The 25,501-nt window shown below is 38.3% G+C and overlaps 1 protein-coding gene across 1 annotated transcript in view; it reads right to left on the reverse strand.

The window, feature by feature from the left end:
• The window catches only part of EML3 (EMAP like 3), a gene marked incomplete in the record, with an annotated part of 1,888,117 nt that overhangs the window by 1,010,261 nt on the left and 852,355 nt on the right, over nt 1-25,501 (reverse strand). Inside the window, 1 exon segment of the mRNA XM_044075756.1 lies at nt 13,376-13,499. Within this exon segment, the coding sequence (XP_043931691.1) occupies nt 13,376-13,499 (124 nt within the window).

Raw genomic sequence — 25,501 nt, forward strand, 5'->3', positions numbered from 1 at the left:
TTTTCTGTGGCTTTGAACCATGTTTCAGTAACTTCACAGATGTCAGCATTCTCCAGGGTGAGGAGAGTTTCAAAGGAGTGTACTTTCTTTTGAGACTCCTAGCACTGAATAGTAACACCTTTAGCTTGTCCTGCGTAGCTTTTATGTTGGGAGGTTTGTCTGTTTGGCAATGCCTAAAAAAGGCAGTACAGTGGTGGATAATGTTTTGGCTGTCAACCATGTCTTCCCAGGCTGACAAGTATTGGACCCCTTTAAAATGACACCAGTAGCTAAGGCAGTTGTTAAAGTCGATACTTTTTTGCTGGTGCTGTGGTGTCATCCTTGGAGACAACAGAATGCTACTCATGCTGGGCTCATACCTGCTTATGACACATATGCTAAGATCTCAATAATGTCTTTATTCATATAATTCAAGGATGTACGTCTCAGGTCATTCACACCCAAATGGACTATGACTGAGTCATACTGGTACTTAGGGGTAAGTGACCTGAGTGCTTGCATAATCTGGTGGATCCTGGCTCCTAACAAAGCAATAACATATAGTAATATATGATACACAGTAATACATGAAAAAACATTTGTAACCAATAGGATTTAAACCTTTGTGGGGAAACCCAAATGGATTTCTAGTCCATCACCTTAACCACACAGGCACAATTACAACATACTGCAGCTACATGCTACAGCACCACTTTTAAAAATCTCCAAAATTTAGGAAGTTTGGACAGCGTTTTAACCCTGAGGACTAGCCTGTATAGGGCGTCACTGCTGTATCTAACTTTCTGTTATTATTTTTCCTGGTCTGAAACACATGCATATATTTTTTTATACTTTTCACGAGTTTGTCAAAACTGATTAGATAGGAGAGTGTAAGTGATGGACTATAACCATAAAAATGAATTTAAACTAATCACTTAAACATAAACGTGTACTTAAAATCAAACCTTGTGCTAACAGGTGGACTGCACACTGAAGGGACTGTAAGCATACTCGAGTTCTGTCAACTGGTTGTTCCTCTTTAGATTCCATCTTGAAGAAGCACTTGCCATTTTAACTTTTGTCTTTTTCCAGGTCCTAAACAACAAGGCTCATCTGTGCAACAGGCATGTCAGAACTATCACTCTCTCTTGGAACACTTGAAAAATTAAGATACCAAAGGCTGTCAGGGGATATCTCTGAGTAGTTTATCACAAAGCAAAACTGGATTCTGACTAGGTTAATTTCAGAGAAGAACACAACAAATCTAAAATGTTATGTCAAACTAAAAATTCTGCTTTAGAGCAACACCTTTTCCTAATAACCCCAAAGGATTCAGAAACATTGTCAAACCATATACTTCATCCTAATCATAATAACATCCCATCTTCTCCATCCCAGTGTCAACAATATAGCTGATCTTTTCAAGTAACATTTTCAGGGCTCCTTAAAAAGGAGATATTTGGATCTCAACTGTTTAACTGCTATAATCATCCCAAATGTGGGAAACTTCCCTTCTCTCTTCATTCTGTCCCTGTGAGTATAGTGCACAAATATTTATATGTGCTTAAACAAGGTCTCCAGTCAAGAATAGAAAACAGCAAATGAAATAAAACTTAACCAATGACAATGGTCTGCCTTCAAGGAGTTTTGTGCAGACTGAAGAATTGTGGTGAAACAAGCTGATAAGGGGAATCAAATTGTGATTTTAAACCATGTGCAGTATACTGAGATGTGTTATGCTCATTTACATAATAATGACGTGTATGAAAAATGTGAAATAACCCAATATTATGTAGCCATTGAAAACTATCAGAATTTGTTAAAGAAAGGTTTGCTTTTAGGGTATTTTACAAGCAATGATTTAGAAAAAAGTTCAATACTGACAATACCTGTATAGCATTATTATATTGTTTACCCAAGACACATAAAGGTATTTTGAATCTTAGTGGAAGACCAATTGTTTCTGCTGAAAAATACTTTTTAAAGAATATATGTGCTTTGTTGCATGAATATTTGAAAGCTTATATGGTTACTATATCATAACATATAAAGGATAGCCAGGATTTCCTAGATACAATTAATAAGAACGTTTGGAAAATTAGCTTGTATTGGTCGTGCCTGGATGTAAAGAGTTTATATACCAACATAAAGCACAGTGATGGTAAACAAGCATTATTTTACTTTTTAAGGGATTTATCCTTAGCGTATTTTTTAATAGAATTGGTTACTTTGTCTCCAAAATATTTTTTTATGTTTAATGGTAACTTTAAATCAAATGCAAGGCACAGCAATGGGGGACATTTTTGCCCCATGTGTGCCAGTACTGTAATGGCCAAATTTGAAATTATGTATATGTGCATAATTTTTATAAGTCTCAAGTGGTTCACTATTTTCGATTCATAGATGATTTGATTTTTTCATATGATGGGGACAGTTTATAAGATCAGTCCTTTATACAGGTCTAACAAACAAATGATTTTGGTCTTCAGTTTGATGGTGTCCAAACAGGACAACAAGTAACTTTTTTGGATATTGATTTAATGGGTTTTTGTGCAACCATTCATAGAAAGTTTGAACAAAGTAATTTATTCTTGTATGGCAATAATTGTCATCCACAATATCTTATGTCTGTTTTATCATATAATGAATTTATGAGAATTAATAGGCTATGTAGTTTGGATAGTATTTTTTAAAAGGAAATATTAGAGGTAGAAAATATGTTTGTTAGGAGAGGTTATGATATTAATATGGTGAAGCAGTCAAAAGTTAAAGTGTTGGAAAACCGGTATAAATTTAAGGCCACTAATAATAGTAATAATATAATAAGTGGATTAGTTAAGGATAACAGTGGGGGAAGAAAACGCAGTGAAAACAGGAGTGTGAAAAATGGCAATAAAGAAGTATATTTTGTGACTACTTTTAATATTTTATTTGAACAGGTAGTCAAAGAGGTGCGACAACACTGGCCCATGCTAATGAGGGATAAAGATTTGATGTACTTGTTACAAAAACACATTAATGTCTCTTATAGGAGAGGTAGAAATTTAGCCGACATGGTTGTACATAGCCGTTTTATACCACCAGATGTTACTATAGATACTGGTATTGCTAGTAATAAAGGCACACTGGCATGTACCAGATGCTCTATTTATAAACAGATAGTGAATTTTTTCCCCTAAAATTAATAAAGTTAAGTTTTATGCTAGTGGATGTTATACATGCAACACAGAAGGAGTAATTTATGCTTCAAAGTGTACCTGTAGTTTATTTTATATTGGGGGAGACAGGTCGAGCTTTTAAAACTCGCTTTCAGGAACATGTCAGAGACAATAAAAACAGAAGCTTAGACAGTCCATGGGGAAGTCATTTTGTACTTGTTCATAATGCTAAGCCTGATAATTTGAATGGATGTATTTTAGAAAAAGTTGAGGTGTCTTTAGGGGAATGTATAAATCTTAAGGATAAATTATTAAAAAAAGAAACTGTTTTTATTTTAAAGTATAATACTTTGGAACCATTTGGACTCAATAAAGAATGTAATTGGAAGTATATTATCGAATTAAGGTTACTGGATAATTGTTTAATTGAATAAGGTTTTATGATATTTAAGATTGGATGAATGTATTGTTTTTACACTTTGAAGGCTTTGAGCCAAAGCACCACGTCTTTGATAAATCAACATTGATTTCATTGTGGTTCGTGGCTTTGCTGTTGTTTTCTACACTTATTTTGCCTTGGTGTGGTGATCTCCAGTTAAGAATTCTTGAAAATTGCAGCTCTGCCCATTGCTTATCCAGTCTGTCAGCTTACCATTTGCTCTGTCAAAGAAAGTTATACCTCTTATATGGATCAAAGGATTATATGGAAGCAGAAGCTGATTGTGCCATTGCTCAAATGTAGCCCTTGACTCACTTTAAACAATTACTAGCCCATAGCACTCCTGTCATAATTTAAAATTCTTAGATAAATGTGCACACTCTCAAATTATGTGATACTTAGCTTAGAATTAATTTGTAGCTGTCAACATGGCTTTAAAACAAAGCATGGTTCAGGCATTCCCACTCTGCATTCAATGAGTAAGTCTGCAGCCATCGTAATTATGACAAGCTAGGAGGTGCAATGTTCTTGGACCTTTCAAGAGATTTTGACACTATCTGCTGTACTATGTTAAGGTCTCAAAAGTTCTGGGATTCATTTTCAGCCCCAAGAAGTGGTTCTCTGGCTGTCCAAGAGGAGGAAGACAGATGGTTAGATGGAATACAGCTATATCTCAATTCCTCTGAGTGGACCTTGGAGCTCTTCAGGGCTCTGTATCAGGACTACTTTTGTTCAGTGTTTGTCAGTGACATGATTAACCACTGCAGACATTCACTGCTCATTCAATATGTAAATTACTCCACTGCTAAGTTAGTAGATCATAATCTTTATTAATTCAAGTCTGCAGCTGTGCATTGATTCTTTACAGCTCTGGCTTATTGCAGTAGGGTCAAAAGCATAAAAAGTCAGTGCAGTTCTTCACCAAGAATTTCTAGCCTCTTGCATCTGACTCTTCCTCAGATATTACTGTTGATGGTATTCTGACTCAATCAAGCTTACATCTTCATGTAACTTAACTTGACTTCTCACTCTGAGTCAATCACCAGAGCTGTGGATGAAGGCAACGTGGTTCATCCAGCCTACCTTGATCTGGCCAAGGCCTTTGATACCATTCTCCACTCAGGAATCATAGAAAAACTCACTAAGCTAGGCGTCAACCCCTATACCACTAGGTGGGTTGCAAACTGGCTCACAGATAGAACCCACAGTGTGAAAGTAGCTGACTCCAAGTCAGACTGCTGACCAGTTGTGAGTGGAGTCCCACAGGGTTCGGTCCTGGGTCCTCTCCTGCTTGGTATCTACTTCTCTGAAGTCCAGCCCAATATGAAGGGACTCTGGCTGACAAAGTTCGCAGACGATTGCAAGTTGGGAGCTATTAACTCCCCAAGTGATGTTGCCATCCTACAGAAAGGCCTCACTGAGACCCAACGACTAGTGTCAGAACCATGGCCTTAAGCTCAATGCCAAAAAATGTGTCATCATCCCCTTTGGGAAAAACCTGGTTCCCATGAATTACCACATCGATGGTAGTCCACTGAACACAGAAGGCGCTATAAGAGATCTGGGAACACAGGTTGACAGCAACCTCTCTTTTGACCACCACATTGCCACTGTGGTCAGAAAGTCCTTCTATGTGGCACATCTCATTACTAAGGGTTTTGCATCCAGGAAAAAAGAGGTCATTGTCTCCCTCTACTCTTCCCTCATTAGACCAATCATTGAGTACAATGCCCCATTTAGTATGTACCTCACTAGACACCTGCAACAACTGGAGAGGCCACAAAATTACCTCACAAAGAGGATCCTAGGCCTATATGGACAGATTCAAAATACTCTAACTATTCTCTGTCTCATATCGCCTACTTAGAGGCGATCTCTGCTTGACTTACAAAGCAATGTCTGACCCAGCTCTGTCAGAAATGCTACATCTAAAGAAATCCCAATCCCTCCACATCACATGCTCCAGAGACCTCAACCTCATTACCACAATCAACAGAACGTGCTGGAGGGGCAGGTTCATAACCTAGAGACTGCCCATGCTATGGAATCGACTTCCTATACATGTCAAACAGAGCACGTCACTGGCCCTCTTCAAGAGAAATCTTGATGAGTGGATGAGAAATAGAAAATTCCCCCCGGGGATCACTCCAGTGGCACTACTCGACAGAGGCACTGGGAACTAAGGTCGGGTGGCACGATGCCAGGGTAATCCTATGGGCTAGGCTTGTAAAGGCTCCAGGGCCATTAGTCTAGTACATACCTATGAATGCACAGAAGTCTGTTGCACTTTGCTCCTTGGTTGTGTTACTGATAATCAGTTAAAGATTGACAAGTGCATGAGCAGTGAAATGAGCACAACTAATTGAAAACTTGTCAAATTATAGAGTTAAAAGTTCTCTCGTGTCATTTTAATTCATACATTCTTCCTTATCTCCTATATGGCATTCATCTTCTAATTGCAAGGAAAGACCTGTCACTGTTTACTCTTGGACAGTCTACACTTGCTGAACATGAACCATAAATTTGTGCTCATAAATGTCTATATAATTTTCCTTATTTTTCAAATTTTACTGATGCTTTGAGGACTACTCAGCATGAACTTAGATCATCAACCGGTAGACTTGCTAGCATTCCACAAACTTTGTGATCCACATTACTCTATTACCTGTTATTACTGGAAAGCTTTGTAAGCCCCCCCCCCCCAGAAAAAAACTTTTAAATATGAGCTAAAAACAGCCTCTTTAGTTGCATTGGTTCTGACTAATGCTTTACTTGAATAGTTCCTCATACATTCTTTCACCAGCAATAGGCCCCACATTGTTCTCCATCTATTTTTCTGCTTGATACTTAAGCTGCATTAATGTTTCTCAATGCAGTGTCATAAATTACACTATCGTTGCTATCAGGGAACTATTCTGATCACAACATGAACTCATACTGCTGTTTTCCTCTTTCTTCAGTATCTATTGCTGCAAATTATCTGTAGGACGTGTATAGTTTACAGACACAGCTTCCTATATGATCTTCTTATGATGTTATATTTTACTTCTTTTTAGCCAATGTGTTCTGTAATTCAAATTTTCTATAATTTATTTTCTTATACGGAACTTTTCTATCCAGGACACCACTGAACATTGAACTTTTCAGTTTGAATTTCTCAGTTAATAAAGTAATGCCTTTTGGCTTTTCCCGGTTAGGGGTCACCACAGTGGATCACCGGTCCGCTTATGATTGGCAGTGGAATTTTACAGCGTTGAGTTGCCAGTCTAGCGCCCAACCTTCAAGGAAGGCACACCCATTCATGCACGCACCTATTTGCATGTCTTTAAAGTTAAATCGACCAATGGGAGGACATACAGGCTCCCACACAGAAGGCGTTCCAGCATTCTCAGTTAATAAATGTAATAACTGATTTTTTTAACCTGTAAGCACTGAAATATTTCCTTTACTTGTAGGCATTTTTTTCCGAGTTGTGCAGATAGTGATGATAAACACAAGCAGATTTAGTTCCCTTAAATGCTTTCACTGATTGAAAGCATTTTGAAAACAAAATATGAATCATATTTTAGTTTGTCTCTGTTATTTCTGCTAGCTTAGACAAATATTAGACTTGATAAAGTCTCACTGAAGAATGTATTAAGTTCCAGAGTTAAGTGTTTTTGAAACAAGATGCCTGAATTATGTACCATGACTGCATACATTACTTTTTCTCTTGCATTTTATGAACTTTATGTTGACACTTTGCAAGCACTAGCATTTTATATTTCTGTGTTTGCTCATGTTGTTTGTGGAGCCTCAGTGTATGTGACTCATGAATTCATTTGCTTTTGAGGTTAAAAAAGTATCAAAGCCCCTTCAGGACCTTTTCACATTTTAAATAAGATGCCAAGAGTTCATCTAAGTTTTATAGGTGATTTCAATTTTTTTTAACTAATCCTATCCCTCACCTAAAATAATTTCATACTTTAGAAGTTTAATGCAAAGTTAAGACATACTTCAGTTCAGCAGGTATTATTTTTCTTAGAAAACACACTTTGTCTCTTTTTAAGCATAAACTCTTCAACAGTGCAGGTGGAAACTTGTAAAATTAAACCTACATATCAAATTTAGAAGGAACTGCTGTCTATATTTAAGTTATATATAATGAATGATGATTTGACATACTTTTTATATGAAATCCTTCTGAACTCTACTTATTCCCCTGAGGTTCATACAAGTGACAAGTCTCTCCCCCACCCCCTGGGGAATACACAAGTGAAGTTCCTTTAGTTCCCCTTTATATAGCTCTTGGTGTGGACCCCACAGCAATGTTGTTGGCATCATTTTCTAAACTGCTTCCATCATGTTAGCTTGTGGAGATGGAAGTTCTCAGACTGGCACACAGTGCTTCAGACAAAGTCACACTAACTGTCTCTATGAAAAAAATGTTGCTTTATACTGGTGTTGTGTTTCTATGTGTTGCAGTATCCCAACAGAATTCCTTTTTGCTTCTGTTCAGGATGTCCCCAGAAGTCATGCTACGGCAAGTGGCAGCTTTAAAACATGAGTGTGCCTATAATTAAGTTAATTTACACCCAACTATAGGATGCAGTCCATTCTTATGGCTACTCTACCCAGCTTAACCACTTAGGATTTTATTATCTCAATGGCCATTTGTTTACCATCCTAACAACAACTGGTGAGAGATGTCCTTCAAAGGGGGGCATCAACTTTAGATTTAAAGACTCATGGCCACCATCTTTAAGCCACGTAGAAAAAGGTGACCAGCCACAACAGAGAGATGGTGAGAATTTTTTTCTCATACACAAAAGCTAAGCAGCTCTCCACCTGTGTTCTACTTTCATGCAGTGCACATGCTGACCAGATGGGGGAGCAAAGTTCCACTTACTTTCAAATGTCTCTCATACATACCATGCTCAGTGTTTAAAGCACCCACAGTTGCACCAAGACCTTTAGTGAGGGATGTTTCTGTGGTGGTATTTCCTCTCCTGCACCAGAGACAGAAGAGCAAATCTTTGGCTGTAATGCTCAAATTCCAGAAGAGAGCTACTCTTGACAATGGACCTGCCACGCAAACCCTCTGCACTTAAGGGGTTGCAAATATTTTGTTCTGCATTTTATGATACCACATGAGATGATTGTACATACCCAGTGATCCACTGTCATGTTTTAGTGATACACTTTCCAGCTTGCTGCAATTGAACAAAGTATGCATTGGGGAGGATGGTTACATTTCAGTATCTCACTCCATGAGCTAACGGGTCTAACCATTTCCACTGAGTAGCACCACCCTAAGCAAAGTCACAGCTCACTCCACATTAGAACTGTATCTAGGGCAGTACAGTGTAAACTGGTAGTGGCTCGATTAGCAAGTGCTAAGGATGTGGAAGTACAGTAACTTTATCAAGCTATGAGGTTATTTGTGGCTTCGTAAATGAAAAACAGTACTTTATTTGAGGTCATGGCTGAAGCATACATTGTGCACTTTTTTAACTGTAGCAAGCATAAAAAGCAGCTTACTACAGTTTCACAGCTGAAAAATATTTTTTTTCACTGCCTGAGTTGTGTGAAGCACCAGATTTAAAAAAAAAAAACAGACTGACCTGAATAAATGCATGGTGCCACTGAAATACTACAGTTCTGGGTGGGTTGTGTAGTGGGAAGAAGCCATGACTGCAACCCCAGTGACCCAATTATAAGTAGCAAGACTGGGGTTTCTAGGATGTACATGGAAGTAGTGGGAGTTTTCTGCTAATGCTGACTCAGGATAGGGATGTACATATATCCCGTACTCCTTGTCAAGGCTGTAAGAACATCTCTCAAGTAATACAGGAATGTGGAACGATGCATGCTTGGTGTATATAAAGAGAAGCATACAACACAGTCAATGTTGTGAGCCACACTCATGGTATGGGGAGGTTGAATGCCTTCTGACACAATCCTCAGCTGTGAAAGATTGTCAGCAGGAAGCCTAAATATTTGTCATTCCCATCTCAAGAAAATAAAATAACCAAAAGTTATTCCTTTCTGGCAAGGTAAGACCAGCCAAAGGGGTGATGAGAGAGGCTGGATCTTATGACTGGGTAGGCCTGGAGGAATGAATGAGTCAGTAGGGGCTAAGATGGTTCCAAGACCAGGCTGAAAGGGACCCAGCATAAATCTTATACTTCATTAAGGTAGACAGCTGGTACTTGGGGAGGTGTCATTTGTTTGCAGTTTACACAGTGACGAAGACAGATGGAGGGGGAGTATCAGTTACAGAAGCACTGTTCCAGTGAATGCCGATACAGCAAAGTAGATTCCCACTTGGGCAGCATGGGGGAGGAGCTTGTCCCTTTGCAAAGAAAATATCCTATAATATCAAATTTTAAGGTTCTTATTTTTATAGTGTTAACTGTCATTGAAAGTTCCTTTGGCACCACTTATCCCTGTAGTCGATTTCCTGACACATTTACTGCAGTCTTAGTAGCTACTCATAAAGTTGTGGATGAATGAGTTACTTTCTTATTTTAATTAAGTTTAATTCCGGTAGGACATATATTCTCACTGTTAAAATCCAGAGCTACTTGTGCTTGCTGCCCAGAGGGCACTATTAGTACAAGCACTGCAAATATATTCCATTCCACAAGTGGTGTCATTTTTTTGTCTGCCCATAAACATTCTCCTCCAGTATTTCCCCTAAGGCTGCACACTTCTAAGCTGGACATGGTGCCATCACACCAGGTACGTGACAACCACAGGCATGGCTGAATATGTATCAAACTACACCTTATACCTTCCCTTAGTTATACCCTATGAAGGAGGCATGACACTGACACTGGGGGATGAGCTGCTGCATATAAAAGCAGGCATCACAGTACACCCACATCTAGCCTTTCCTTTCAACATTAGTGGTGCCAGCAAAGGAATGGGTAGGTATCCATTCATGTGCAACACAGTGATGACAAATGCACCTGGACTCAGTTAAGACCTTTAAACCCTGTATTCTTTTTCCACATTGAACGTTTATGAAATGTGTGAAGTGTTTTTTGCTTGTAGTACATACTACATAGTCTCACTGGGGTCAGCTGAACTTAACTAAGACATACATGTCGTAACTCATCTTCCACCAATGATTTTACTGCCATCACAATAAATGTAATGAACTGTACTGACAGCCTCAACGCTCTCACCACTGTGAGGGTTCTACCACTGCAGCTCCACCCTCTAAACATACTACATACAACGTCACAGCGACTTAGAAAAAATAAATAAATAAATGCCATTTCCCTTCCCGCTGAGTTGATTTGGACTTATAGGAAGACCATTCAGAGACTGTGTGTAGAAATACAGTACTCACATCGGGGGCTACTGCCAACCTGCAAAAATGTTTTAAAGTTGTCTGTTTCAGCACTTGAACTGCACCAATAAAATGGGGGTAGTGGGGACTTGTATGTGGCAGATCTGGCATCACTAAGTATTACCTTGATTACAGAGCAGACTGGTACAGCTTACTATTATATCATCCTTTTGTTTGTACCATATTCAAGTTCTTGAAACATTTTGTGGCTAAAATCAGTCCACCAGTGTTGTCAAAAGTGTGGCCAATACATTATGGAGTGAAACATGAATGCTGGGAAATAACTGTGTAAAGAACATCAGAAATAATTATGACTTATGGAAGAAAATGACAGTTCTCCTTCTAAACTTCTAGTTCAATGCAGTTTTGGGTGATACGGTTTGGTCAGCAGAAACAGATGGTCAGCATGTGCAAAAGATCTAAAATTCCTGGGTCGGAGAATATTCCCTATCCCCGGGGATTGTGTGAGCTCAGAGTTAGCATATATAATTTGCAGGATTGTGGGAGCTGCAGGGTGGCTGGCCCCCCAGCAAAAAAATACTTGCTGTTGGTTTAGTCTGCTCTGGGATAATCCTTGGAATGTACACAGAATGGTTTGAACTTTTCCATTTTGACATTTGTACACTGACACATACAATCACAAACAATATATCTATGCTTTTGACTTTAATTTTTAAACTTGTCATTTACATGTGGCAAAGATTTCCCTTGTGAATGCATGGTGGACTGTTAACATATTTTGTCAACCTTTTGTGGTTGACTTTGGGTGATTCAATTATTTATGTACACCTACTTGTATATGTACATGTACATATATATATATATATATATATATATATATATATATATATATGTATAGACAGAGACAGTAATATCTTCTTGAAAAGCTCTCACCACTATACTGTCTGAACTGTTGACATGGGTAGATATACACTATAATCCATAATAGGTGTTGTATCAATATATCCTTTAACCTCCCCCCAAGCAGCATCCATAACATCTAGCAAAATATCCTCCACCTATAAGGGTCAAGCTCCTGGGATCAATTGAAATACCCCTGCCTTTCTTGCAACAACAAATGACTATTACCCTCCCCATAACCAATATCCTCGTATTAAAGAATCATATTACTCCTCATCTGAATGTGTTTCTTACAGTACAGCTATCGCAGGTTTTAATCCTTTAAGACCATTTAAACTAAGTACAAATTGTAATTTCCTTTAACAGATTGCTTGTTACATTCCATATTATAAAACTAATTCCACCTTCTTGATATAGAACTTTGCCTCTGTCCTTCCATATACATTATAAACTAAATTATTTTTCATCTTAGCATTCACTTCCTGTACCACATTTTGGATTTACCTTGAGCTTGTCAAATTCAGATACTCAACATGCATAACAAAAATACAAAAATAGTAGCAAAAACAGTTACAAAAGAAAACAAAAGGAATGAACAAAAAAGAATAAGTATTACAACTCTGCTTAAAACTGTAGTAAATGTAATACAAAAATCTTTTAACTGGGCTTAACAGAAAAGCTTGCATATATACTTATCAAATGATAACAAAAAATGCTGCTATAAGCCTCGGTGTTAAAACAAAGTGAAATCTGGAAAACCTGGTATTATTTTAATGTAAAATTTAAACACACCCAGTTAAGTTCACACATTTGCTGATCCATAAATAGTGTCAGAATTAAAATCTAGCTAGCTCCAAAACATCATGCATTTTTTGTTGTATTTATTCTTTTTTAAATTATATAAAGTCTCATCAAATGGAAACCAAAGTATACCATCTGGGCTGCACATTGTATTTCTGAGTCTGATTCTGAACATTTGCACGTGTAAAACCTGGCTGTTTTGACTTCTGCTTTTTACAGGAAGCAAATGTACCATAAATTTCTTGTGAAGGCAAGTCCCATACCTCTGACCTCTAGATGTACTTACTTTAGGTTTTCTGCAACCCAAGAAAAGAAGCAAACAAAGAAAAAAAAAATAAAAGGCTTCTCACATACTAGTATTCATGGCAACAACAAGACTCATATTTAAGTTGCAAAGGCCATTTCTGTTCCTTCACAAATGTATTTTCATTCCTCAGTTTACCCCACAGTGCAGCAATGGATGAGGGATACTGTGGATGAGATGAAGATGCAAAAGTAGTGTTTACAATGTAGTAATCTTAATAATAGGAATGTTATTCAAGTGTTCTACTAACCAGCTGTGAAACAAACACACACACACACACACACACACACACACACACACACACACACACACACACACACACACACACACACACACACACACAGCTGAAATATTCAGTTATTTGTAAATGTGAGTAAAACATCTACTGAAGTTAAATACTTCTCTTAGAAGTCACGGATTAGTTCTACTTAGGTTTAGTTTGGGAAGTTTATAATTATCCCACCATCCTCCCCACTTATACAAGAACTCGGTACCTTGAGGTTGGTGAAGTCTCCGGTTTACAACAGTCCTGCATTGAACTGGATGACAGTTTTCTCGTGGTGCTGGTATTGTCTAGTACACCGCGATTACTGAAGGCTTCAAGAATGCTGGAACTACCTGTGAAGAAAAAAATGTCTGATGTGTGGCACCTTATTTTGGTATTTTACTTTATTTTCTACATACCGGGAAAAGCCGAAAGACACAACAACAACAACAACAGCAACTTTCTTTTCTACATATATTACATTTTAGTTTAAATTCCTGTCACAAAAAATAGTTATGCCTGCTGTTCTTTAGTGTGCCAATATTCAGAGAAAGTTCTGTCTTGCTGAGGAAAAATAAACAGAACGGATGACAGTAGCATAATAATGTTATGCAAAGATTTATTATATAACTAAGCACTGCATTTGTTGTATAACAATTATGTGCAACTCCCATTACAGATTATAAGATAAACAGCACTCACTACATGCCTGAAATCATGTACAGCATGCTGTTTAAATGAAAGATGTCTTCTATATAAACCACTTAAACATTAAACAAAATTACTTGGTGTCACAATAGACTACAACCTAACATTCGACAAACACATATCACTCGCAATTAAAAAGGTTCACATCAAACTTATAGAGCCAAACCTTACCTCACTCAAAATGCTAGACTAGCCCCAGCCAGATCCCACTTCCTATCTACTCTCAACTACTGTTCTCAAATTTTCACTAACTTGCGCATGTCTGATTTACATCTACTTGATTCCTGTTATAATAAAATAGCAAAATTTGCTGCTAATATACCCAACAGGACCCATCATTGCCTTGCTCTTCAAAAAGTACACTGGCTTGAATTTCCCAGTCTGTTATTGCTCAATCAACTCACCACTGCCCACTCCATCATCCACAAACCTGAAAACGGCCCTGCACTCTCCAGCCTAGTGCGACTAAATACCAACCCCAGGACTCTTAGATCATCCGATAAACTTATACTCAAGGTTACAAAGTCCCATAATTCCTTCAGTGACTCTCTCTTCTCCTTCAAAGTAGCCAAACAGTGGAACCTATTACCCCAGAATATCCTAAAATCACAGATAGTCATAGCTTCAAACAACTCCTAAAGGAATACCTTACTCAACAGCGGCAATGCTCCTGTAATACCCCTGGCTAGTTTTGCATGTTTCTTTACTGCTCTGTTATCCTTGTCTCACTTCTACCAAATGAAAATACCACAATGTTTATTTTAGTTATGTACCCAATGAGTTTCATATTACTGTCTGTAGTAAGGCTTAGGAAATGTAACGCTTTCTGTTTTACATTCTCTTTTTGTAAACTGTGACTGTAAGCAACTGTTAAACTTTTTGTATACTCTTTGTAAATCTTTATAAACATTTTTGTAATCATTTTTTGTACTATTGTTATGGAGCTTTTCTCCCCAGGTCTCTGCTGAAAACGGGCTATTTGCCCAGCCGGACACTACCTGGTTAACAAATGCAAAATAAATAAACAAAATAAATTTACATTCACGGTTTCAGCTTTGTATTGGAAAGCCTGCTCCAGACTTGCATCCTAGGTGTAACATCAGAACATACCTCTTCCCAACATTTATCTTCTGTATAAAATAATGGCACTAGTTCTCCCCTTAAGGGAAAACACACAGGTCAGTTTTATTTTGGATGGGGATGTAGCTTTTGTCTAGCTCTTAGTTTAAACAGCATTCCTTATTGTTCTTCCAACCATACACATGAACTGAGTCCATTTGCATATAAGTGCACATTCTCAAGTGTGCCTCTTCTAAACATCTGTATAAAGTCACTTGTTAGAGTGAAAACTTGACAGAATATACCATCAGGCTTCCCTGAGGGTCAGTCCCTATAGCACTCCAGGTTATGTTCTGCTCCTCAAACAAGTGAGGAGGCCCCTGCAACTTAATATTTTACCCTGACCAACCTACCTATATCTCAGACTCCTATAAAGCATTGCCAGCAATGGCACAGACAGACACAGTCTGTTGTCCTCTTTCTTCGCCTAGCTTTTTTTCCTAAGCAGTCACTGCACTGTTCATTATTTTATAACTTACTATCTGAGCAGTGCTTGGTTAACTCAGGTCTCCGACAGATGCGGATTATTGTAAACTTCCTTGAACAAGTAAAGTTATAAAGACTGTGTACATCACACCATAATCTGGGGCTTCTAGTGATGAAAACCAGCTCCAAGTTTGGATTTTGCTTGTACCACTATGTCACTGCCCTGGTCATAACTTCATTTTTCCTGAAAGTAATATTCTAACTATAATTGGGAATTCATAACATATATCTTGGCTACAAGCAGATCAGAGTCTGAAATTAAAGAAATTACTGTGTTGCTTCTTAAATCGACACAAACGCATTTGATTCTTTTAGAATCTGTCAGTTTTAGGTACACACAGGAATCCGGCTGGATATGCAGCCAAATGCGGATAAGCTCATGATTTAAGTATATACTTTACTCAATGGACTTCTGACAAGTTTTGTGAGCTCACAGCTAAAGGTTTGTACATCCACTTGTTTGTATTAGAAGCTGCACTCTGATTTCAAAGACTACAGAAGTCACGGAATGGCACAAAATGATCTAGTAATGATGATGTAGCTGTTACTAGCATAGCAGGACTTAGGCATCCACAAATAATGGACACCATTCTTTATGCCTTTTTCATTACTGCCAGCATGTAGCATCTGGCCAAAGCTTGACTAATACACACTGAACTTTACTAATAGGTCAAAGTGCATGACAATCAAGGCAAAGGGATATCAGATGAGCAGGTCTGCACAACGGATACAGAAATAGTTCCAGAAGTTGGGACTACTAAGTGAAGTCCATATCAGACTCTAAGCATGAATGAGGGACGAAAACAAAAAAGAAAATAAAAGGGGAAGCTAGCCCTGTGAAGTAAAGATACTGAAACGATAATCAGTGAAAATTAGGCAGAAAGAATCATTAAAGAATAGAAAAGAAGATGGTAGGACAGGTGGAAAATGTCAGGAATTACTGAGAAAAGGTAGAAGTGCCAGACAAACTCTAATTGACAATAACCAAAGAATAGCAGGAAAAAACAAGAGCATGCTAAGGGAAAATGCTGCTGTGATGTCTTGTTTGATGTATTTGGATTGCCATCATACTTGGGGATGTGTGGCAACAATGAGAGGATGTCACCTGACAGCAGTTCAAGCAGGCCCAAGAATGGTGGATTGTGGGAGAAAAGCAACTACAGCAGGCTCTTAATGAGTGGGATGTAGTGTAGGAGAAGGGGTACAGTTCATCTCATACCTCTCAACCTCTTAACTTGGAAGAAATATGGACAAAACCAAAAATAATGAGGGACAAAGGCCCCATAACAGGGACAGATTTTGAATATTGCTCTTATAATCTTACAAAGTTGCTAGAATAACAGGTTTTGTGTTAGCATGCATTTTCTGAAGGATGTGATGTCTGATCCTCTGTCATTATTTACTGACATCAATCCTCAGCAATTTGCCAGAAATCCATAATTTATTTGAGAAACAGACCAAAAATCTGAGGCAAAAATATGGGCATTCAGTGAAAATCTGGAAAGTTAGGAGGTATGCTAGAAGTATAGATTAGGGAATAGGATCGCATGACTGACAGATCACCTACAGTAAGTGATTGTGCTGTTAGTGCACAAGCTGAGGAATGTAATTAAACAGTATGATACAAAAATCTGACAGTCCACCAGTTTCTTAAGGAAATCAAGTTCAAACAGTAAACAAATCAGTATAAAACAACAATCAAACAAGTAATGAAACTGAAGGAAATAATCCAACAAATGAATTCACTAAGGTACACTTCTACAAATGTAGCTAGCTGTAGATCTGAGAATAAATAAAGTTTGGGGATCAGAAGAGTAGAGGTGACTGCAGTAAGGTGCAGTACGAGCATACTGAACACTAAGTTTTGCCAGACCACCTATCAAGACTCTTGTGGCAAGGGGTACCTGATAGGAATCTCTTCATTTCTGTAAGTAGTGCACACTAGGGGTACCCTAACACTTGTGTTAAAAGAAAAATGAAAGAACACTGTGTTTGGGGCTATCCAAAATAGGATTCACTTAGGTGAAAGTCAGATAGCTCAGAGATCATTACCACTTTGAAACCTTTTCAAATGTCCTTACAAGTGATACTACAGAAGGCCTAGAACTAAAAGTCTGTCTTTCCAATGATAATACCAACATATGCAGCAAGTTTGAAACACAAGACTGTGCTGAAAGGATAAAAAGGGACTTGACAAGAGGGGTTGGGGACTAGCATAAAGGTTAAGGTGATTTACCTCACAGACACAAAGTGCATGTGGTTTGACTCAGCTTTGAGGGGAAACTGGCTAGGCTTAAAATGGTTCAGAAAGGCAAGTAGCCTAGTACTAGCCTATGAACCTATGAACAAGAACAAAGGAATATGGCAACACACAACATATTAAAATCAATGCACATTTATGCATTCGGAAAGAATACAGAAAATGTGTGCACAGCTGGACGGGAAGCAGAAATTACATCAACAAAAATTGATAGTGAGCTGAGTGTAAACAATGTGACAACACATTAAGGAAGACTGTTGGAATACTGGGGCAACACACACCATCGGGGAAAAGAAAAAGTTATACTCTGTAGACAGCTGGTAATATTGCATTCTACAGTACAATGTGCACTTCCTGAGTCCATCTTTGTCAAGGAACAGACATGACATAAGCAATTCAAGGTACAACAAAAATATGCTCCTGTGAGCAAAAGCAGGTGCACAAAGAGAAAAGGGCTTAGAACGGCTTACTATGCGTAGTTTTGAAGAAAGAACTAAGGCAAGAGAAGAGACGTAACTCTGGTATCTCATTGTTATATGCAGAATCTAAGTTGGTATCAGAATTATCTTTCAGAAAAAGAGAGAAACATAAAAGAAGCTATTTGAAGAACTCAAGCCAGATGGATGCATGAAGTTATATAAGCCTCTGAAGCTCTAGTCCTATAAACACTTGGTACACACTATGGCCGAGTTCTACCAATAACAAGACAAAAAAAGCTTAGATGGTTGAATCTCATCTCCAAACCATCTCCAATTCTGTTCTCATCCTTAGTGCTGTTACCTTCTAACGCATGAAGTGATGCATTAAAAATAAAGACTCCATTAAACATTTATATTTGTCTCACGTTGAATGTTACATGCATAACATTCTCTCAGTGGCTGCAGAAAGTATAATGAATCACAAAAAATCAGGAACCAGGGAAACGTCATTACAGCAGACAGCAGTCTTTTAAAATGCTTATCAGCCTGCTAAAGGATTTGTTACATTCCCTTGCTGACCTACACTTCCAGTAACAGAAGGAAGCAACAGCAGGTAAGAGTTGTGACACACCTGTGAGAACAAATAAATCAGAACAGAGTGCATCTTTACAGTTTTAGAGGCTGGTTCTGAAGTTCTGAATTTTAAAAATCACGTTTTTTTTCCCTGTTACTAATGTACCAGCTAATTACATGCACAAATGAACTAGAGCTGTGCACTGTCTCATCTTTACCTTCATGTTTCAAATTCTACATCATCAATCCCATGATCCTTCTTTAGGCTTCAGTGTTGAAATCTAGCAAGGCCTGTGAAAGTCCGAGTGTCTCAGCTGTATGTTGTAAGATTTGCAGTTTTTTGTTCGTTCCTTCTGGCTACAGCCCATCTGAAAGTCTACTGAGCTGTCATCCAGTCCACAGACTGACCAGTACGGCATTAAAGGTGAGGCAATGATAAGGAAAGCTTAGATATTATCTGCACTCTGATTATGTTTAAGGTACGAGCCATTATTGTGTTGCACAGACTCTGCACAAACTGCAGAAAGACAAGGAATTAACTCTACAACTCAGCATTATCCAAGATTCATATGACTAAAAAATAAATCTTTTATCTAGCTGTCCACTTATAATTCTGTGAAATCACAGATCAGACATTTGTTTAACCACCATGTGAAAGCTAGTTTGCTTTTCGTCAATATTACAAGGGCAGAGCAAAAATACTGACAATTAGTTTTATGCAGATTAAAAACATTGTACATCAGGATGCTTTTTGCATTTTTAGCTGTTATCTTATATGCAGTCACTGTTTTTTATACAACATTTGTGCCAGAATTTGCAGACTAGAATGCAGAAACACCCTATTGATAAAACTACAGCTGAAAATAATCTTGACTTTTTGACAGGGAGTAGTTTGTGTTAGCTGACTTTCCAGCACAAAATACATAAAAGCTGTTCATGAATGCAGCTGTGACTAAGTAAAATGCATAAATTTCACATGTCTACTTGCAGAACAAGTGTGTTCATATTTATTATATTGTAGAACTCAGATCTGTTCTATGTCCTCTTAGACATTTACTAGAGGTTTTATTCATGGGCTGAGATATGATTATATTTGTGTATTCAGTTACCAGTGTGGGCTGAAAAAAGTTCCATTTGCTCAACCTATCCTCTCTGTTAAAATAAATAAAGCTATAAAAAAATGCACTGCAAAAATATGATAACAGTCAAAGGTTACTGCTGAAAAGCATGGTATAAGATTTACATTGAACAGGGATGGCATAATTAAGGTTTTTACCTCACAGATACAAGGTGCACGGTTTGATTCTCACCTTTAAAGGAAAGCTGGCTAGGCTTAAAATGGCCCACAGGAGCAGCTAGCCTAGAACTTTCCTATGACTTTGTTGCACAACATCTGTTCTAAACAAAGATTTGTCTTACAGTTGGATGTTTCTGACACAAGTGACAGTTGCTGAAGCCCTAAGGTAGTTGAGATGTGCCTGATGGCTACAAAGACACAGCTGTGGTACTCCTGTAGAACGCACTGATGCATGTAAAGTGTCTACTAGTATGCGGGCATGACATGGCTTGGGGGTAGGATACAGACTTGCATCTGAATGACAGGGAGGCATGGCAAGAAAGCAAATGAAGTTGAGATGCAGCTATTCCTCCAGAGCTGTCTCTCGCTGATGTGAGGAGACATCTGTGTACAATAACCATGACAAGTCACCACACACAAGCACAGGATACAGTACTGTACAGCATAACCCATGCAAAGAAAGGGTCAAAAAAGCACCACCAAATAATTATAACATTTATGCACAATACTGCAAAAAACAGTCGCATTTGACAATGTCAAACAAAGCCATAGACATAAGGTGAATCATGCCTTCTTGACTTGCTTAATTCCTATGGAATTATGTGAAAACATTTCATTCCTTTTGGCTAATGTGATTGTTTCCATGAACATGGTGTTTTTTTCCTTTATGGTTGAGTATGGAAGGTCCTCCATTTTTGTTGTTTTCTATATTTTCCATTGATGAGGCTACACACAGAGCTGTGTATGAGTATAGATTGCAACACGGACATATTAAGTGCACAGACAACATGCAGAGAATGGATTCTACTGTACCAACTTAAGAGACAGTACAATGGACTTGTATCAATCTGCTGATCTATAAAGACATGCAAAGTGATAGAAACATATGCTGAATGTACAATGCATAGAGGATGTATACAGGACTCTGACTTGTGGTGCTTTACTACATCTTTTTTTATAAGTACAAAAGTACTTTTACTGATGTAGGTGGCTACAAAGGTGGACTGGAGAGTGTCATATACAGGCTTGCACAAATACCATACACAAAATTAATTTTGTAGATGATCTACAAATTGAATAAGAATATTTACCGACAGGAATGAAGAAAAATTGAAGCTGTACTGGAGTACTGTTGGAAACTGTTAGCCAATGAAGGCTGATGACATGAAATCTGCAATGAATTGTGATAGGCATTTATCTATATTTTCATTTTTAATTATTACAGTTGCTCACCAGGAATGTCCTCATCTGGGGATATTCCATGTTCAATGGAGTCCCAAGGAAAAAGAGTCCAGATACAAATAGACGAATAAATGTATTAAAGAAACAAAATACGTTCTACATGGAAAAAGAAGTATGCATAAATATACAATTAAACCTGAATGAAGAAAGAAATTAAATTGCCAAATAGGTGGTTGATCAATAGCACCATAACAAGAAAATGTATCTCTCTCTCTCTCTCTATATATATATATATATATATATATATATATATATATATATATATATATATATATATATATATATATATATATATATATATATATATATATATATATATATATATATATATATATATATATATATATATATATATATATATATATATATATATATATATATATATATATATATATTTCTACACACACACACACACACACACACACACACACACACACACATATATATATATATATATATATATATATATATATATATATATATATATATAGATTCATAGGTAGGTACTAGGCTATCGGCCCTAGGGCCTATTCAAGCCTACCCAATAAGGTACCCTGGCTTTTGCCACCCAAGAAAATTATTTTCCTGTGCCACTGTCGAGCATAGCCACAGAAGTGATCCCCAGGGTGAATTTCCTATTTCCCATCCAATCAAGATTTTTCTTGAAGAGTGCTAATGAGGAGCTTTGTTTGATATAGATAGGTAGTTTATTCCAGAGTATGGGAAGTCTCTGGGACAGGAATCTATCCCTCCGGCATGTTCTGTTTATTGTGGTGACAAGGTTTAGGTCCCTAGAGCGTGTAGCTCGGAGGGATTGGGATTTCTTTAAGTGGAGCATATCCAACAGTTCTGGGTTTGACATAGCTTTGTATGTTACGCAGAGATCACCTCTGAGTAGGTGATATGCGACGGAGTAAAGCTGGAGTTTTTTGAGATGGTCTGCGTAGGCATCTGTTTGATGCCGGTAATCCTCTTTGTGAGGTATTTCTGCGGCCTTTCCAGTTGTTGTAGATGTCTTGTGAGGTACATTCCAAAATGGGCGTTGTACTCTATAATGGGTCTAATGAGTGATAAGTAGAAGGGAACAATGACCTCTTTTTTTCTGGATGAGAAACCTTTTGTGATGAGGTGTGCCACGTAGAAGGATTTCCTGACTACTGTGGTGATGTGATTATCAAAGGAGGGACTACTGTCCACCTGGGTTCCAAGGTCTCTTATCACTCTTTCGGTGTTAAGTATACTACTGCCTATATTGTAGTTCATGGGTACAGTGTTTTTACCAAAGGGGATGACAATGCACTTTTTGGCATTGAACTTGAGGCCATGGCTTTGACACCAGGCATCTGTCTCAGTGAGGCCCTTTTGTAGGATGTCCACATTGTTAGGAGTTTCGATTATGGCTCCGAGTTTGCAGTCATCTGCGAACTTCATTAGCCAAAGACCTTCTGTGTTAGCCTGTATTTCAGAGAAGTAGATACCAAACAGGAGAGGACCCAGGACTGAACCCTGTGGTACTCCATTTGTCACTGGTCTGAATTTGGACATATTATATAAGTATATTAAAATACATGACCATTTGAAATTATAGGACCAGCTTTAGAGAGTGCAATAATGCTGAGACTGAATTGGCAAAAAAAGGACTTGTATATACTAAGTCCGAGATAGCCATTTCTCAGAATATGCCCTTTTCCCTGAGGTATGACAATCCCAGAGTTAGTGTATATACCGTTGGGGATATGGAGGGCTTGACCTCTGCAAAAAAAAAAAAAAAAAAAAAAAAAAAGTTTTAAGGAGAAGAGCGATGTTCAAAATTCACTCTTTTGCATTTTCAGTCTTTTTTTAATAGCATGACGGCATTCAGTGTTACAAATGCCAACATTTCAATAAGGAACCCAAATATATAAATAAGTGAATGCAATGCAAAAAAGACAAAGGAAAATTAAGGAAACACAGTCATTACGTCTGCAAATGTTATAATGTAAATATAGATCCTTCAAGCCAGATGTTCTGTAAGTTTAAATCACGACTACAGAGTATGGCGAATTGCGTTAGAACTGTGGGAAAAGGTAATTATTGTATATTATTTTAATACTGATAATGAAATGTCAGATGTGGAAGCTTTTGGTACTGTTTTATGTAATACTACACAGAAAAGCCAGCTGCAAAAAAGATTTTTTTACAGCAGACATGAAGGACCATTTACTCAGCTTGCACAAAAATGGTGAATATAAATTTATTATTAAATGTGCTATATAAAGTGGAGTAGGAAGAGGCTACTGTCTTGCTTTGTTTTAGGTACAGCTTCCTTTATTTAGATTTCGAACTTTAAGATCAAGAGCAAAGGTTTTATTACCACTTCTTTTGTTGCAATTATACTATCTGATTCTAAAATATGCACTTTTTACTTTAGTTGTATTAAGGGAGAAAAGTTTAAACATGCTGGCACCTTCTGTTGACACCATAAGGGAGGAATAGTACATGGTTCAATACCATGAGGTATCGAATTAAAGGGAATCACGCTATGCCACAAACAGGTAATGATAAAGAACTTAGTGGGACAAATGAGTCTGGCCAGTGCAGCAGCTCCACCTGTATGTCAGATCTGGTATTGACACAGCAGGGAGGCAGGTCTGACATACAAGTGGAGCAGCATGTCCATGAAGCTGTCAGGTATAGAAGCTCCACCTGTAGGGTGGCATGGCCACCATACCTGCATTCTTCATATCCAAGATGAGGGACAGGCTTGTGAGGCCACTAACCCACCAAGGAAATGAACTGATTTTTTTGAAAACAGAACACTGTAAGCCATCCCCACAGGAGTCTGGGGGATGGCTAACACTACACTGAATTGTGCATATACATGGTCCTACACCTCTCAACTGTAAACAGCCCATAAGGCATAACAACGTGCCAACACTCTAGTCATAGGTGACTCTATAGTCAGGCACACTGATGTTCCACTCACTAGACTAAACAAGGAGAAAGTTACTGTCAGCTGCCTGTCAGGTGCCAGGATCCGCCACATAACGCATGCACTCAGGTCACTCCACAATAAATACAAATATGACACTGTCATTGTCCATGTTGGTGTGAATGACCTGAGACGTACCTCCCTGGACTACATGAAAAGAGACATGGAGGAGCTCTCCGATCTTGTATCCCAGGCAGGTATGACCCTAACCCTGAGTAGCATCCTGCCATCACCCAGAATGATACCACAGTACAAGGACAAAATGATTGACTTCAACAATTGGCTAAGCTTCTGGTGTCATTCTAAGGGGATCCAGTATTTGTCTGCCTGGGGCGACATGATCGACAGTCCACGATGCTTTGCCAGAGATGGCCTGCACCTGTTGCCCTTAGGATTCCGGATACTGGCTAAGACTCTTGCCACCCCTATAGTGCCTTTTTAGGCAAGGTTCAAATGACAAATTCACCACCATAACAGGTACAAGCAAGCAAAATCTGAGGGTAATGCTACTCAATGCTAGAAGTCTAAACCTCAAAATGCACTCTCTCGAGGCACTCCTTAAAATGGAGAACATTGACATCTGTGCAGTGACAGAGACCTGGTTCAAAGCTCCAGAGAGCACCCCTGCATTACCAGGCTTCAATTCATACCACACCTTTCGGCCACGTAACCCAGAAAGAAGCACTAAAGGCGGAGACGTGTCCATATTCATTAAGGATATCCACACCTCCAGGCTACTTGCACAGCATAATGCATCTGAGATTATCCAAGTGCAACTAACTCTGGGCAAGATCACATTCCAATTTGTAGCTTGCTACAGACCCCCCCACCATGCCCCAGGATTCCCACTCCTCATTTCTTGATACACTGGAAGGTATTAGGGTACAATCCAACACCCTAATAATGGGCGATTTCAACTACCCCACCATTAACTGGGAAAACTACTCATGTACCAACTCTTTTGCTCAACATTTTCTGGAATTCATAAATTCCAACACCTTGGATCAACTTATTCACACCCCCACCAGGGGCAGCAATATCCTAGACCTGGTCATCACCAACATGGGAAACCGGTGTTCCACACCAGAGGTCAATTCCTCGTTGGTCAGATCCGACCACAAGCTAATCAGCCTAGACATCCACATCCCAACCCCAGCCCCAATTAGGGAAACCATTGTAAAAAACTTCTCAAAAGCCAACTTCACACTTCTTAAGACAGAAGTGGCAAACTTCATGACACCTATGCAGATGGACAATAGAGGTATGACTGCCGAATCCTA

The sequence above is a fragment of the Protopterus annectens genome, chromosome 6.part1, assembly GCF_019279795.1.
Source record: "Protopterus annectens isolate FY-2018-M chromosome 6.part1, PAN1.0, whole genome shotgun sequence".
NCBI classification, from domain to species: Eukaryota; Metazoa; Chordata; order Ceratodontiformes; family Protopteridae; genus Protopterus; species Protopterus annectens.